The 17,781-nt window shown below is 41.4% G+C and overlaps 1 protein-coding gene across 1 annotated transcript in view; it reads left to right on the top strand.

The window, feature by feature from the left end:
* The first annotated feature begins 4,707 nt into the window (after window positions 1-4,707).
* The window catches only part of LOC103353877 (ATPase H+/K+ transporting subunit alpha), a 17,384-nt gene continuing 4,310 nt past the window's right edge, over window positions 4,708-17,781 (top strand). Inside the window, exons 1-21 of the mRNA XM_008277053.1 lie at window positions 4,708-4,719; window positions 5,989-6,093; window positions 6,312-6,371; window positions 6,913-7,116; window positions 7,214-7,327; window positions 7,427-7,561; window positions 8,625-8,742; window positions 8,873-9,141; window positions 9,329-9,407; window positions 10,417-10,536; window positions 10,718-10,827; window positions 10,980-11,114; window positions 11,793-11,985; window positions 12,088-12,263; window positions 13,392-13,528; window positions 13,628-13,778; window positions 14,043-14,211; window positions 15,301-15,455; window positions 15,666-15,789; window positions 16,104-16,249; window positions 16,364-16,497. Of these exons, the coding sequence (XP_008275275.1) occupies window positions 4,708-4,719; window positions 5,989-6,093; window positions 6,312-6,371; window positions 6,913-7,116; window positions 7,214-7,327; window positions 7,427-7,561; window positions 8,625-8,742; window positions 8,873-9,141; window positions 9,329-9,407; window positions 10,417-10,536; window positions 10,718-10,827; window positions 10,980-11,114; window positions 11,793-11,985; window positions 12,088-12,263; window positions 13,392-13,528; window positions 13,628-13,778; window positions 14,043-14,211; window positions 15,301-15,455; window positions 15,666-15,789; window positions 16,104-16,249; window positions 16,364-16,497 (2,846 nt within the window). The remainder of the gene's footprint in view (window positions 4,720-5,988; window positions 6,094-6,311; window positions 6,372-6,912; window positions 7,117-7,213; window positions 7,328-7,426; window positions 7,562-8,624; window positions 8,743-8,872; window positions 9,142-9,328; window positions 9,408-10,416; window positions 10,537-10,717; window positions 10,828-10,979; window positions 11,115-11,792; window positions 11,986-12,087; window positions 12,264-13,391; window positions 13,529-13,627; window positions 13,779-14,042; window positions 14,212-15,300; window positions 15,456-15,665; window positions 15,790-16,103; window positions 16,250-16,363; window positions 16,498-17,781) is intronic.

The raw sequence follows: 17,781 nt of genomic DNA, 5'->3' as shown, positions 1-17,781 counted from the left end.
ACCCCTGTGTACATATAGTCCTGCATTGCCTTTGTTCTCTGCCAGTGTTTGGATTAGTTACCTTTTTTAAGATTTACTTGGACTTTTAAGTTTGGAGTCTTCCTGAATACTTTTAGTTCACCCCTCCCTGACAAGTTGATGGCTCATTCTGTGTTGCTTTCAAATATTTATTCTGCTATGATCAGCTTTTCTCATTTAATAGTTTCCCTGCTGAATCAACACATATGCAAGCAGGAATTACTCTTCTGTCCTCTTTTTGTTTTGGGAATAACCTCTTTGAATGTATACATGGCACCCGGTCACATCAGTGATTAATGGATTAATCTATTACCCCGCGGACTTTAAAAGCTTATATGAGTTTCAGCAAGATTTCTGCTCATATTCAAAAATTACATTTGCCACAAACAATTCAGTGGATGCATGAGCTCATAAATCATATTTTAGGAGTGAAGAAAGACCCAGTGCTGAAGAAAAGGACTTGACGAGGGCATTGCTGCATTGGTGTAGTGTTTTTGGCAACGAGAAGTTTCTGCTTTTTTGGGTGGGAGACACCAAGGACACCTATAACAACAATACTAATCTAAAATATATGAAAAACAGCAGCAGCTCTTTCCAGCTACAGCATCAGGAAGTTGTTTGGGTATCCATGCTGATCAGTATTCTGTCTTTGATTCTCCTCATCTGTCCCTTCAGTAAAGTGTAATTAGAGCTGATAAAATGAAGCCGATAACATTATTTTGATTACACAGCCACTGTCACTCTGCATCACACAGAACAGTACAATATTGACTCTCTTAAACACAACTTATCTGAGCTGGCTGTTATTTACCCAGCATGCAACCTGTTCTGGGAAGGAACAGTTAAGGGACAGGGTGACCTTAACTCAGCTTTTTTTTTTACTTACTGTTACCCAGGACACAACTGAATATTAAAGGATAAAGCTGTTTCTGTGGTGTGAAGCAGTCTGACTTATATATATTGATTAAAATTAATAAGTTGTATGTGTGTGTTTAGGTTGGTTAAGGACACTGTTTCTGCAGCTACAGCAGTTTACCTTCTACACAAGGTCCTTTCTCAGAGGTTCATGCTGGTACATCTGATATAATGACATGTTACTCAACAGATTGCTGCCAGAGCTTCATTAACAATGGTAAATGGTCTATAGAATAGTATAGAATAGAATAGAAAAATACTTTATTTATCCCAGGCCTGGGAAATTACTGTGATACAGCAGCAGCAAAGAAAAAACACCAATCACAACAGAAAAGGGCGAAAGTCAAATACTATTTAAAAAATGAAAAATAAAAATAAAGTGAAATTAAAATAAAATAAAATAAATGTATAAAATGTGCAAATTGAAAAAACAATGCAAATAACTTTTCTGCTATAGTGGCACTCAAAACTCTGTACAATGTGTTTCTCATTCACACACCAATGGTGCCAGAACTGCCATTGGGAGCAACTTTGGGTTCAGTGTCTTGCCCAAGGACACTTCCACTGTGGAGGGGCCGAGGATCAAACCACCAACCTTGCGATTAGAGGACAACCGCACCAGAGCGAAGCAAACCGAAACAAAACCTTTAGTCAAAAAATTCCCATGCGTCCCTGGAGACCAGCCTTGTTGTTGGTCTGCTGGAGTGTCTGATTGACATGTTGCTACCAGAACTGCTCACATTCATCAGGATGCTCTTGGTGCTGGTCCTTGGGTTCTTCTTGGCCTCCACTATTCTTCCAGTGCAGGGCTCATGTCTGTCCTCCTGCAGCCCTTTGACATGTTCCACAGTGTGGAACTCCTTGGACCTCTTGATGATGCTTTGTACTGGAAATTGAAAGCACTAAGCGGCCGAAATGAGTTTCCTCCGCAGGGTGGCCGGGCGCTCCCTTAGAGATAGGGTGAGGAGCTCAGTCATGCGGGAGGAGCTCGGAGTAGAGCCGCTGCTCCTCCACATCGAAAGGAGCCAGTTGAGGTGGCTCGGGCATCTTTTCCGGATGCCTCCTGGACGCCTCCCTGGGGAGGTGTTCCGGGCACGTCCCACCGGGAGGAGACCTCGGGGAAGACCCAAGACACGCTGGAGGGACTATGTCTCCCAGTTGGCCTGGGAACGCCTAGGGGTCCCCCCGGAAGAGCTGCGGGAGGTGTGTGCGGATCGGGAAGTCTGGGCGGCTTTGCTAAGGCTGCTGCCTCCGCGACCCAACTCCGGATAAGCGGGAGAAGATGGATGGATGGATGGATGACTTGGTAGCCTTTAAACATCTTGTGAGCAGCATCACTGCACAAATGGAGTTCTTCCATGAGCTCTTTGGTTTTATCAATGACTTGCAGTTGACTTTAACTGACTACAGAACTACTGCATCAGCTGTTCTCAGTTTATAGTGGATTAGAACGCTCTAGAACATGCAAAAAAAATGACCTAAACCATTTGAAATGCAATAGAAACTGCTTTTTGCCCCATCATTACCCATCATTCCCAGGCATATGAGAAATTTTGGACATGAAACATTTAAAACAGCAGAAAAAGTTAAAATTCATCATTAGCATCTCTAACATAAAGTCTGACTGTATTTTGTTGCTTGTTTATGCCATTTTCAGCCTGAAAAATCCTTTTGGTCAAACAGAAATTTACTGTAAATCTAAGGACCCGTTTAAACGTAACAATAATAGTGATACTTCAACGCATTTGGGCCTTTGGTTTACACGTAAACGAAGCTACGAGTTACTGAAAACAATCATATCTAAAAAATTCTGGTCAAAGTGGAGATTTGGAAAAACTCTGTCTTTAGCTTGCATGTAGACAGGAGGAGTTTGACGTCACAGTATGCGAACAATAAGCGTCATCAGCGCCATATGTATGCAACCATGTTTGTAGTTTGACTACTGTGATAGAAAGTCAATATTTTCAAGAATTGTACTTGTTTTCTCCTCTAACACCACATTTAGGAGTAGCTCCACTTTGTCAGTCCAAACAAATGACCCTCACGCCATTCTCGTTGAAGTAACAGGAAGTAACTCGTGCCATTCGTTGTTGTGTTTTTTCAAGGGTTCTGATTATGCTTCTCATTACACTGCCCCCTATAGGTTTGGCATGCTCATAGCAGCCTCTAATGACATCATTATGCGGGTTTGCGTGAGCGAAGATTTTTTTGAAAACGATCTGGTGTGAACGATGTCATTTTTGAAAACGTAGATCCGTTTTTGTAAAAATCCAGCTATGTGTAAACATGGCCTAAATTTGGCATATCTGAGTAATGTTAGCCTTCCTCATCTCCACTCTCACCCCAACCGGTTGAGGCAGATGGCCGCCTTTTCTGGTTCTGTTGGATTTTTTTGGTTCCTTCCCACTGTTGCTGACCACTTGCTCAGAGGAAATCCAAAGGCAACTCTGGATGGTTGGATTAAAATTTGGAAGGTCTATACTTTACGATGTTAAGTGCTGTGAGATGACATGTTGTGAACTGCGCTATATAAATCAAATTGAATAGAACACACCTGTAGACTCATACCTGTTTGGTAGGATATAATATACTCAAATGTATTATATAGCATACACAGTTACAAGGCATGGTTCAAGTTTTAGTGTCTGTAAGCGGATGATTTCATTATAAAGTCTCCAGAAAAGCACCTGTATTCAGTTTTTCAGTGAGCTGTTTTGGGGGAAAACACTCAGCAGCCGAAATAATAATGACAAACGAGGTGTGAATCCACCCGCGGAGACGAGTGCATTAATCACATGTGGAGGTGGCGGCGTGGGGGGGGTCAAAGCTGTCGACAGGTCGGGACAGAAGCGGCGTCCAGTTATCGGAGTGGACATGCAGCCGGCCGGCGAGTCAGGAGGCCAGAAACCCCAGCAGACACGCCGACACCATTAACCTTCCTCTGCTGCCGGAGGTCACCTGCTGCTGCAATGAGCTGCGATTGGCAGCAGGTGTGACGGCTGATTAACTCCAGCTGCAGGCAATTTTCTCTCTTGGCTCTCCTCTCTTTGTGTTTTGGCTCCGAGGAGCTGCAGGGATTCGCTCGAACGTCTGCTTTTTGGTGGCACAGCTGTGGATTGTGGACGCCGCTTTGAGTCAGCCTTTGTTCCGCCGGCTTATCATCTTGTATAACCAATACATGTCACCTAATGCTCACTATTTAAACTCAGTCCATTTGTCATCTGGAAAAACTCACACATGCTCATGCTTTGCATTTCCCTACATTGTGCTGAGACTGTTCCTCAAGTCTGCAATAACAACAAGACATTCATAAAGTCATAAATAATAAGGAGGTAGTGATGGTGAATGCAATAAACTGTTGTGCAGCGTTTGGTGCAATGTTCAGAATGACTTTGCTGTGTTTTAACCTTCACTGCTCTTTATTCCAATCAGTTTATCAGGAAATACAAAAAAACGTGCAGAGGTGAGATAAGAGATAGCAGAGATACAGCAGCCGACGCACGATATTATGATACGACCGAAACTGTGTGCCACCTGAACAGAGGTGACATTGTTGAGTTTACCGTCGAATCAAAGCGAGTGTTCAAACGCGTGCGCATGTACGTATATAAAAAAAAGGGGAGTTTCGGGTATAAAAGGTTTCCCCGGATAATCCGTCCCGTTTCTGACCACCGAGGGAGACAGAAACCAGCCAAGATTTCAGGGCCGAAGAAGGAACGAGTGGTCTGGACCTCCATTGATTTAGGAGAGCAGTCCCCCATCACACCCGCAGCCATGAGTAAGAAGGTAGGTGACGGCACAGGTGAGCTGGCGACCAGGGGTTCTGCTCCTGAGCGGCAGTGGGAGGAAGGAAAATGTCTATTTGTGTAAATTCGTTCAAGGACATGCGAAGACAGGTTCATTTATAAAAATGGACTGCACAGACACAGAAGCTAAATAAGCTCAAAAGACAAGATAGTTTCAACAAAAACATTCTTCTGAGCCTTATTTCAGCAACATGAATTAATTAGAACCTTAATTAGATGGGAAACATCAGCTTTAACCTCAGAGGACATCAACACATCACGTGGCTATAAAATATCATGCTTTAGTTAACTGAAATCTACTTAGAAATGGTGTCGGTTACATGTGAATGAAGTAAAACATGTACATATGACTGTATCTACGTTGCATTTTCATTTCTTTGGATTATGATGAAACAACTTTGTGACTGCAGAGGACAATAGGATAAGATATTTCTTATTTTGGTGATTAATGTGAAGACAAAATGATGTTGTCGACTTTCCAACCAGTTGATATGAAGAGTTCATTTGCAAAAACTCAATTTTCGTAGATTTTCAGGAAACTTATTTTGTTGTTGTTTGCTTGAGATAATATCAGCCAAACTGAAGGTGAGTGGATTTGGCTCAGTAGAAATGACAAAAATAGAGATAACTTAAGTTTGATTGATATGGTCACAGGTAGACGATGGAAAAGTGGGTTTTCTGAGGCTTTGTGAAGATGGAGTTATCTGTTTTTGTAAATTAACTCTTTATACTATAATAACAGAGAGACAGAGTGCATGAAAACATTTGTATTTGTATTTGTACTTCTAATATGTTTAACAATGAAACCACATTTTAGACACACATGCTCATCAGGGAGGAAAAAAGGTTTGTTTTGGTTCACTACATTTGGGTTGTTTTCTGCACCAGAAAATGTGATTTATGTTACAAAATGAAGAATGAAGCTTGTCTTTAATTACATAACTGTATTAATACTATAATGCTGAAATTGAAAACACAGTAATAATACTGTAAGAGTACGTTTCTGTAAAATTTACAGCAACCTTTTTATACTGTAGTAATGAAATTCTTATGGCTGGAAGTTTTATTCGTTTTGTGATCCTATTAAATCGATTAACTCTTTGAATGATTTGTTTATTTACTAAAACTCAAATGTTTTAATCCAGATGAATACGCAAATATTTGTATCTATTGATTTAAAAACGTGAAGCATTTCAGTCAGACAAATGAATTCCTCGCCCTGATCTCTACATTCTTCGCCTGCATTTAGGAATCGTACGACATGTTCGAGATGGACGGAGACTTGGACAAGAAGAAGAAGAAGAAGCAGAAGAAGAAGGAGAAGCTGGAGGGGATGAAGAGAGAAATGGACATAGTGAGTAATGACGTGGCAAAAAGAAGAACACAGCTCTGTTACCACATTTCCTTAGAATGAAGGATCAATGATGAGCTGTGTGCTGCTGCACATCAACCTGAGACTTACTGCAGAGGCCTTATTTCAGCTGCTTTCAAGTCCTAACTGAGCTCCAGCCTGGCAGCTATGAATAAATCACCTTGAACCTGTAAATCAGCGACGTCTGTCTCCTCCTGCAGGACGACCACGAGATTACAATAGAAGAGCTAGAAGCAAGGTACAACACCAGCGTCACCAAGGTAGGACTCTCCGTCTGGAATCAACTTGGTTTCATTCAATTTTCTTCTTGTATATTAGTTTTATTAGTTTATTTGCTTCTCTTCACCTGTTTTGGTTTCTTCCATTTATACCTTTTAATGATAATCTACTGGATCAGGATCCTCAGGAAGGCCAGCAACCACAACAAAGACAGATCACATCCCCAACGCAGCCTGTGAATGAGTCTCTTACACTAAACTGAACAAATTCCCCCAAACTCTGTACACACACACAATGTACAACCTCAGTTTAATGTGCATTTTATAATCACTTCACCACTGCCATAGTCACTTCATCCAAATCAGGTTTACAAATATGCACTTTACAACTACTGCTGCTGTCAGTTTAAGTCTACGTATTTATTTAGAATAGCTTTACTTTTCTTACATATTGTGTACGTTTGGTTAAGGAGGAGCAGCAAAGTGAGAACTTCCGTCTGGTTTCCTGTGCACATGTAAACAAACCTCTCGGTACATCCACTTCACCTGTCTTCTTCCGTCCTCCTCCTCCTCCTCCCTGCAGGGTCTGACCTCGGCCTTCGCCGCTCAGGTCTTGGAGCGAGACGGTCCCAACGAGCTGAAGCCTCCCAAAGGAACTCCGGAGTACGTCAAGTTTGCCCGGCAGCTGGCTGGAGGCCTGCAGTGTCTGATGTGGGTCGCCGCTGTCATCTGCTCCATCGCCTTCGGAATTGAGTTTGCGAGAGGAAACCTCGGCAGCTTTGACAACGTGAGTCACATTTCCACTGCTTCTCCTCCAGAAAATGAAAAAAGGGAGAGAGAAAGGAGGAATCTGAAACTTTAACATCTTCACTCTCTCATCCCAGCTGTACTTGGCCATCACTCTCATTGCTGTTGTCGTGGTAACTGGATGCTTTGGTTACTACCAAGAATTCAAGAGCACCAACATCATTGCCAGCTTCAAGAATCTGGTGCCACAAGTAAGTTGCACATCAGCAGTAAAAAAAAAAAAAAAACCCACACCAACCCAATGGTATCTCTCCTCCTTCATCTCGGCTTATCTTAATCCCCGTAAACAGCAAGCCATGGTGATCCGCGACGGCCAGAAGAACCAGATCAACGCCTACCAGCTGGTGGTGGGAGATCTGGTGGAGATCAAAGGAGGAGACAGAGTTCCTGCTGACATCCGCATCATCACTGGTCAGAGCTGTAAGGTGAGATACAGACTGTGTGGATGCAAAGCTAATGAATCCACTAAACTCTGCTGTTCTAGAGGAGCAGCTGCAATCTTGATCTGTTAAAGTCAAGCTTTATTCCTTATAAAATAACACAAAAGTTTATCATAAGATCTTAAAGAACAGTCTGTTTACATGAAGTTTTAGTCTGTATATTATCAGTTTGTTATTGTTTATTAGTTGAATTTCTACACCTCTTTTTTTTTAACCTGTTAAGTTAACAATACCAGCTTTTACTACCATCATAATAACAATTAAACAATCTTTTATTTTGTTGACAATGTAACAAAACATATAAAATAATTTTGCATTTTTAATCCTTGATATAATTTTTTTAAAATCAGAAATATATGTTAAAAAAAATCTTTTTAAATGTTGCGTGATTTAAATACAGTTAAATAAAGCGTATAATGTTACAGGCAAACATTGTAAAAGAATAAAGTACTCTGTTTAAAAATACAGATGTTTCTGATTCCGATATTATTTGCAATTTTGATCTGTTTTTTTATGGTAATAATGTAAATTGCTATTTTTTCTGGGATTTTATGAGTATGAAAATAATAGTTTTAAAGAATAATTTACTATTTTTTTTTAAATAACAGCAAATATCAGAGTTGTCTATTTTTTAAAAATATATTTCTTTTAATAAACATAGTGTAATTTTCCTGCTAAACACTGCAAAAGAATAAATTACCACTGAAAAAATGGATTTTTTTCCCCACAAATGTGTGTTGTTGTTGTTTTACTAGAGTTAACATGTAAACTAATACATTTTTTGTGATTTTACTCTATCAAAACAAATCTGTAAAATAAAAGCTAATTTTAGAAAAACAAATAGTTAAAACTTTCTACAGTGTCATCAATTAAATTGTTAAGTCTTACTTAAAGAGTTGTAGCTCAGCAGTCAGTGCATTTTATTTGGCCATCAGAAGTAAACGGCATAAATGGAGCCTCATTATCCACAATCACATCTCTCTGTTTCTTACCACATTTCAACATGCAGATATGCAGCAAATCTTGTTTAATGTACTTTGTGTTCCAGGTTGATAACTCGTCTCTGACAGGAGAGTCTGAACCACAAACCAGGAATGCAGAATGTACTCATGAGAATCCACTGGAGACCAGAAACATTGCTTTCTTCTCTACAACCTGCCTGGAAGGTGCAAACAACAGATACAGAACCAAAGCCTGGCCAGAATACTGGTCATCTGTTCACTGTTTATTCATTATTTTGCAGTTAAACCTTTCAGCTGTGAAACAACATCGTGAATAAACTCCCTTCCTCTGCAGGCGTGGCCACCGGTGTGATCATCAACACAGGTGATCGCACCATCATCGGCCGGATTGCCAGCTTGGCCAGCGGCGTCGGCAACGAGAAGACGCCCATCGCCATAGAGATCGAGCATTTTGTGGACATCATCGCTGGTCTCGCCATCTTTTTCGGGTTCACCTTCTTTGTGGTTGCCATGTTCATCGGATACGCCTTCCTGGAGGCCATGATCTTCTTCATGGCTATCGTGGTGGCTTATGTGCCAGAGGGGCTGCTGGCTACAGTTACTGTAGGTCACCCCCAACATGTATCCCTCTACCTCTATACCATTGGTTGTGGTGCACTTTCTATTTCTTTTAAGATCTTGACTGTATGAATGCAAAATGATATCCAGGCATTAATGTGCAAAACTTACATGAATTTCTGCATGAATGTAACTTTTCTCTGCAGTAACATGTCAGCTTCTCTGTTTGTAGGTGTGTCTGTCTCTGACTGCGAAGCGACTCGCCAGGAAGAACTGTGTTGTGAAGAACCTGGAGGCCGTGGAGACATTAGGTTAGCGAACCTATTCCTGCTCAGTTTATTGTATGATCAGGGGAAAACATTCATGACTACGTTATTGCAGAATTGTTTGAATAATGGTGATGCAATTGTTGCAATATTTAGATATGTGGAGTTAAAGATGGGGTAGGCAGTATTTTTTAATTTTTATCGGCATTGTTTGTGCAAAAATCCCATAATTTCTTTCAGCATATTGTAATTCAAGTCATCTGAAAGGCTTCTGCACCTTCGCCTGGCTCCTTTTTTAGTCATTTGGAAATCCAGCCCAACACAGATTTTAACCAATCACAGGGATTTTCACTAATCAGAAGAAATAGAATAAATAGCAGCACCGAGTGGTTCAATGGATTAGACTAAAGAGCTTCATGTGGGAAGCTGAGGATTGATTCCTGGATGAAGCTGCAAATGTAGATTTTTAGCTTGGACATGTTTGAAGCTCATGTGAGATTAGAGTTGGAAGAGCTGAATGAGGACTACATAAATCCACCATTTCTGCTCCACATTTCGTTCTAGCTGCATGTTACCGTCTTCAAAGTCCTCTTTGCTCCAGGAAATGACAAAAACAACCTCAAAGCAGCAACCTACAGGCTGAAAATGTAATGTTTTGTTGAAGATGTGAATGGTGCAGTCCGGCAGGCCTGTTTAATTTGCCGTTTTAGTAACAGGGCTCGGCTTCCTGCATGCAAATATTCCACCGGCACAATTCCCTGGTCATTGTTTTGCAGGGGCACCACTGCTGCATCCTGGGCTTAGCATCACCTAAGAAATACAAACACGCTAAACCGAAACGATAAAGAGGTGTAGTCAGACCATTCTCCAGTGTGTTTTGGAGATAGATCTGAGAATACAGCTCTTTCACCTACACCTACAAATCCACACCTCATGGAGTACAGTGCTGCAAGTTAAATACACAAAATAAAGATTTGACTTGAAATCAGTTCTCTGTTTAGCCATTACAGTCAACATACATGTACAGAATGTACGCCTTCATGTGTGTTTCTAGGCTCCACTTCAGTGATCTGCTCTGATAAGACGGGAACACTGACCCAGAACAGGATGACTGTCGCTCACCTTTGGTTCGACAACCAGATCCACGCTGCCGACACCACTGAAGATCAGTCAGGTAAATGTTCACATAGAGCCTGTTTACATTCAAAGCACTGCCTCATGAAATCAACATATTCTATTATAAGCAGCGTTATAAACCAACAACAGGTTGCCATTTCCACTGAGTTTAGATGATTGAGATGGATTTCTATTATTGATGCGATCCTTTGATAATGCTTCGAATATGCGGTTCCCAGGCCAGAGTTTTGACCAGTCATCAGAAACCTGGCGTTCCCTGGCGAGGGTGGCATCACTGTGTAACAGAGCAACGTTCAGACCTGATCAGGACGGCGTGCCTATTCCTAAGGTACACATTTTTAGACATTTGTTGCAACTCTGAGGCCACAAAATGTTGCATCATGCTCTAACTTTAATTCCTGCATTGTAGTTATGAGCTAGTTTCCTTGTTTTAGAAGCTATTTGTATGAATCACTGTGTCACTTTCATAACTTTTCGCAGCGACTTGTGGTCGGAGATGCGTCCGAGACCGCGCTGCTGAAGTTCACCGAGCTCACTGTGGGAAACGTCATGGATTACCGGAATCGCTTCAAGAAAGTGACAGAAGTACCGTTCAACTCCACCAACAAGTTCCAGGTGACGACAGGAGGCTTTGTACTATCCTCAATCAGCTACTACGTTGTAAACAAGAGAAATATTAGGCAAATTATATAGTTCTCATACACTATCATCTCTGGTTTGTTGCTTATTCTTGCAATATACAAGATTTTTAACATAAATTGGCTATTAATATAGCAGCAATCAGCTAACTGCTATGTAAAATATGGCAGATGTGAGGCATTTGTAGCAGAGACTGCCTGTGTGGGGTGTAATTAAAGCCTGTAACTTCTATGTTTCAGCAGCTGGTTGAGCTCCGTGTGCATGTTAGTGCTTGTTCATGCATGTGAGTCCCGCCCATTGAAACTGTAACCCTCCCCTTACAAACAGCTTGAGAGTCACCTCCTACAGCATAGTGGAAAAGCCAAAGTGCAATCCAATGTTCAGCTGGTGCCCAAAAAGTCCAAAGAATGTGATAAAGTATTTTGGCCTATTTTATGAGGGCTAGTTTCATTTCAGTCTTTACTGCTGCCTTAAGGGTCTTCCCTGTTACTTCTCCATCACTTGTGTCTATTCAGCTCCATTCTTTGTGTGTCTGTTTCCACACATGGGTCGGCTCTTGTCCATTTAGTCAACAATTACTCGCTACAGCCATTCAAAGTATCTTATAATGAATGTTTACACAAAATGTCTAGTTTCGTTCTTCTCTCTCTCCAGCTGTCTATCCACGAACTGGAGGATCCACTGGACCTTCGCTACCTGTTGGTTATGAAAGGAGCTCCAGAACGCATCATGGAACGCTGCTCCACCATTTTGATAAAAGGCCAGGAGCTGCCTCTGGATGACCAGTGGAAGGAAGCTTTTCAGACAGCATACATGGACCTGGGAGGACTGGGGGAGAGAGTACTGGGTTAGAAAGTTGTTCCTTCAACAGCGACATGGCCTACTCATTTGCTGCTATTTGTCGCTAATAATGATGTGTGTTTCTATCGACCCTCTCCTGCCATCCCAGGTTTCTGTCACCTCTACCTTAATGAGAAAGAGTTTCCTCGTGGCTATCAATTTGATGCTGATGAGATGAATTTCACCACCTCCGAATTGTGCTTCGCTGGTCTCATCTCCATGATCGACCCTCCGAGAGCCACCGTACCTGATGCAGTGATGAAATGTCGTACTGCTGGTATCAGGGTGTGTTCACATTGTCTCATCTCTCCGTTTTTTAAAAAAATATGCACATAATTGCTCCTGTAATCCTAGGTGCATCAGTAGAAGGCAACTGTACTTGTGTTTTTGGTTCTCTTAAGACGTTTTATTTCTTTTACTAGAGGCTTCTTCGGCTATAAATGACTTGTGGGGAGTCTTGAGTATTAATTCTTGCCTGTTGACAGCCAAGACTCGCGTGACTCGAGGTGTTAATGGTGGTAAATCTGCCTAGGGAGGGATTTCAAGATTGCATTGTAAGTACCTGATAAGTGGTGCTAGGGGAGGAGCAATTTATTCCACTGTTTCACTACCTTTTGGAATGATACCAAAATTACCTGCGATTGCCCTTTCTGCAATTGGATAGCCTCAAGCCGCCACGACAACCTGAAGTTTGAAGATATCAGAAACTTTTTTACGTGACAGTAATATAACCAATGATGAATGAATTCTGAGGCAATTACCTCTTTGAATGTCAGACTCATTAATCACTAAGGTTTTGTTGTTGTTTATTTGTTTATGGCCCAGTCCCTTAAGCATTTTATTAATATCTTGAACTTAAGGTTGTCATGGTGGCAGGAGTCTGTCCAATTACAACAAAGGCAATAGCAGCAACAGTGGAATGTATTGCCCCTACCCTAGACCTTTGTGGTACCCCTTGATGGGTGCTTTTAATGCGGTCCTGGGATCTGTCCCTAGGCAGTTTTACGACCATTAACACCTTGAGTCATGTGAATCTTGGATTGTTACCATTCTGTGAATGTTGAGAATAAATACCATGGACTTCCCATCAGTTAGTTACAACTAACCCGAACCCAAACCCTAATCCTGTTGTGCTGTTTCTAGAACAACAATTTCCCTGAGGTGCCCTACCAAAGGGATCAAAAAAGGTCTATCTAATCTAATCTAATCTAATCTAATCTAATCTAAGGGAGATGAAATGTCTTCAAGAAGCAAAAAGAAGTCCAGTTTCTGTCTACTTAAGTTCCTAAGACTACCATCACCTGGATGACTGAGAATCTACACAGACAATTACATCTGTAAAGCAGAATCCTTTCATCATGACTGTTTATTTCATTGTCTCATACCTACTGTTTTTATATCTTGGAACTTCAGGTCGTCATGGTGACCGGAGACCATCCAATTACAGCGAGGGCAATAGCAGCAAATGTTGGTATCATCTCAGAAGGCAGTGAAACGGTGGAAGACATCGCCCAGAGGAAGCGCATACCTGTTGAACAAGTCAACAAGAGGTGTTGGGGTCGCTGCTGTCCACACTTTAAACAATCCTCATACCCTGCGTGCATACTTCTGTCTATTCATTGCGCGTAACTCTGTCCGTCTGTTTACAGCGAGGCTCGTGCTTGTGTGATCAGTGGCGGTCAGCTGAAAGACATGAGCAGTGACGAATTAGACGAAGCCCTGCGGAACCATCCTGAGATGGTGTTTGCAAGAACGTCCCCTCAGCAGAAACTGATCATTGTGGAGAGCTGTCAACGTTTGGTAAATGCACAACGATCTCTTGCTTTACTTCCTGTCTCCTCGAAACCCCTCAACAATTGACAAATGGTACTTATTTAAACATGACATTTAAAGCAAGCTTTATATGCACATAACTTTAAGGATAGGCACTATAAAGCTTTTATTGTACTTTGGCGGGATCCCTGAGGAGGATTGTGAATAAAGAAGCAGCAGGAGAAGGGGATGGTTTGCATGTATTCATAGATTCAGACTTGTGACGGATATGTTCTTCTTTCATCCCCGCAGGGCTCCATCGTTGCTGTAACGGGCGACGGTGTGAATGACTCTCCTGCTCTTAAGAAGGCCGATATTGGCGTCGCCATGGGGATCGCTGGCTCAGATGCTGCCAAGAACGCTGCAGACATGATCCTGCTGGACGACAACTTTGCATCTATTGTCACTGGAGTGGAACAGGGTGAGAATGTAGACGTTGATAAAAACATCTCCAATCAATGTCTAGGATTTAGTCGACATCATTGGACTTAAAGGGGGCATATTATGCAAAATCCAGTTTGTTTACGAACAGAAATACAAGATGGTAGAACCATAAAATATGAGCCAAGAAGACCCCCTTGTTTTTCTTTATAGATCAGAAAGTGAGTCCTTGAATGAAGTGTCCATGTAGCAAGCTATTTTAACATGTCCTAGCTAGACTGGATATGTATCTATAATTGATTTCTTTCTAGCCAGAAGGAACATTTCACATATCTGTATCTTTATTCTTCCAGGGCAAACAACATCACTTTTACTATTCATGTGCTTGAGGTTCAATAGTTGTAATTCCAGTTTCAGATATCTGTGGTTTTAGTCTGCTAGTCATACTTGCAGGTTAAGGCATCCTTAATTCCCCTCAGTTTAACATACGTACATTCCCATTTTTAGATATCTTAAAATAAGTTTTGCTTGTCATAACACTTTTGTAGAACTGGAAACTGCCTAGTCACCACGGCAGCCGCCATTACTTCTGCGAAAACTGTTCGAAATTTTTTTGCTGGATTGATATCAAATGGGAACCTTTGCGAGGGCAATGTCATGCACAACTATTCAGACTTGACACCATGACTTTGGAGATATCTGCAGCTATTATTTTGATTAGTCCCAATTTAATTTCAGAGCTCTGCAGTCAGAATGACTATTATTAGTGATATCTAGAATAGTGAACTTCACATTGCTGATGTTTGTAATTTTAATTCCCAAAAGTCAGAGCTTGCCATGTGTTTAGACCTGCAGCCTGTTTTGATGTAACAGCAGATTGCAAACCTTTATGGGACCTTTTAAAGATGGATTTTGTAGTAAAACGGAATAAAAGCTGGTCGTAGGAGAGAGATCATAACCCCCACATGGATGTGTTTGGCTCTGAAGTAAAGCACAAGTGAATAACAACGACAGAAAAGAAAAAATCAGATCTTTAAAAGGATGCAACATGTTTTGATTAGCTGCTAGGCGCCGTACTATCTACTGAACAAGGTCAAGTATATGAAGCTCTGTGTCTGTGTGCCTGCAGGCCGTCTTATCTTTGACAACCTGAAGAAGTCCATCGCCTACACGCTCACCAAGAATATTCCCGAGCTGACTCCATATCTGATCTACATCACCGTCAGCGTGCCTCTCCCTCTGGGCTGCATCACCATCCTGTTCATCGAACTGGCCACCGACATCGTGAGTAATCGTGTCGTTAAGTTCACTTCTGTGGGGAAGCAAATTACATTACAGCACAACAGGTGATGATTGTGCCTCGTACTAACAGCACCAGACTCCCTCTTAACAGCAGGTGTTCTGGTGATATTAACAGTAAATTAGCTGCATCATTATGCTCCTCGCTCTCTTGTCCAGTGATACAGTGTTTGTTTACTCCTGTCTGTCCTGTAGTTCCCATCTGTGTCTCTGGCTTATGAGAAAGCAGAGAGCGACATCATGCACCTGAAGCCCAGAAACCCTCGTCGTGACCGGCTGGTGAACGAAGCCCTGGCCGTGTACTCGTACTTCCAGATAGGTAGGACTGTATTCTGGGGACTTTTTATGCACCAATTTGTACCATTTTCTGCATCAGTTTATGGTGGAAATAACTTGAAACATTAAATATCAGGCACCAGGTAGCAATTCAAAATATAGTGGAATACATATGGATCTAATTAGGTTTTCTAAAATAGATGTGATGGTTGTATGAGCTCGTAATTTCACTGTTGCGCCCCTGCACAGTACAACGGATAAGCTCTCTAACGGTCTGCAGGAAGCTGATCTACTGCTCCATATACTCACCACAAACTTTTAAAACAGTGCTGACCCGTTTTTCTTTCTCTACTTTAGGAGCCATCCAGTCTTTTGCAGGTTTTACAGATTATTTCACAGCCATGGCCCAGGAGGGCTGGTTTCCACTTTTATGTGTCGGCCTGCGCTCTCAGTGGGAGGATGTTCACCTGCAAGACTTACAAGACAGCTATGGACAGGAATGGGTCAGTTTTCAAACTGCGGATACAAACAATAAAAAAAAAAAGGGGGGTAGAGTAGTATTTTTGTCAACATAGAAACCTAATAATTCTGCTTTATCTCCTCTGCTGTGCTTGCAGACCTACAGCCAGAGGTTGTACCAGGAATACACCTGCTACACGGTGTTCTTCGTCAGTATAGAAATCTGTCAGATCTCCGACGTGCTGATCAGGAAAACTCGACGTCTCTCAGTGTTCCAGCAAGGCTTCTTCAGGTCGGTAAAGACCAAACACGAATCATTCAGCACAGTGTATGAACAGCTAAAGTCAGGCTAGTAACATTTACAGGGTAGTTCTGTCTGTGTCACATTAACATTCAAACCTCTGAGGCTGACGCTGCTTCTAGAGTTTCTGAAATAATGACGTACAGGATTATTCCAATTTGGCGGTTTATGCATTAGTCCTGTGTTGCTAGTCTTGTAGTCACGTCATGTAAAATACACCTAAAGTAGCTGCTTTTGCAGTCAGATGTGGGAAAATAGCAAGATCCAAAGTGTTTAGAGCAGGGGTCTCCAATCCTGGTCAAATGATGAGCTGATCATTCAAATGATCAGCTCATCATCAAGCTCTGCAGAAGCCTGATAACGATCCTGATCATGTGAATCAGGTGTGTTGGAAGAGGGAACCATCTAAAACATGCTGGATGGGGGCTCTCGAGAAACCAGGATTGGGCACTCCTGGTTTAGATCGACTTTTCAGGTTGTTTTTTGGAGCCAAACCAACAAAATGCTTAACAAATGTACTAGACCACCTCATTTGTTAAGCACTGTGTGTGTGTGTCTGTGTGTGTGTATAGACCATCGAGCATCATAAGGTGCTTTAATTCGCACTCGGCTCTCGGCGTTTCACCATTTTGAACAGGAATGAGGAATTTCAAACTGAATTCACCTTTTCATACCTAAATCTGAGAAGTCAGAAATGAATCAAGCAGAACATTCAACAACTAAAACTTTTTTTTTTTTCAGCAATGAAAGTGAAGAATTTCACATCTTAATCAAGAAATACTTATGTGCTTTACTATTTTTCTGCCTTTTTTTGTAAAGCAGTACATTTTAAAATTAATGGATAGCAATGATAATTATATTTCAGTATTACAAATATCATTGTAGTTAAAGAGCTTCTACATGCTGGTGTATTAACCATTACAGAAACATAGGAAATGATTTTGGTAATTACCGATGCTCTTCATTTAGGGCAGCTGTGGCATAAACCTGACACTGGGTGGTGGTCTAATACATTTGTTAAGCGCTGTACATTTAATTAGACAGTGAACACAAATATGAATGCACCATGTAATATGTAATATATAAAACCCAGAGGTTAGGAAACAGCTCAGATTGAACCCTTTTCTACCCACAAATAAGATTTTAAACATTTCCTCTAAACCAGAAAAGACCATTTGTGGATTATATTTTTCTTCAGTGTCAACTCTGATTCTGTTACAGCTGCGTAAAACACATGCACTTTTATCTTCATGCATTCATTTACAAGTAGAGTCA

Source organism: Stegastes partitus, unplaced genomic scaffold (assembly GCF_000690725.1).
Source record: "Stegastes partitus isolate 25-593 unplaced genomic scaffold, Stegastes_partitus-1.0.2 Scaffold88, whole genome shotgun sequence".
In the NCBI taxonomy this organism is placed as follows: domain Eukaryota; kingdom Metazoa; phylum Chordata; class Actinopteri; family Pomacentridae; genus Stegastes; species Stegastes partitus.
This window is presented reverse-complemented; position numbering and strand designations above follow the sequence as displayed.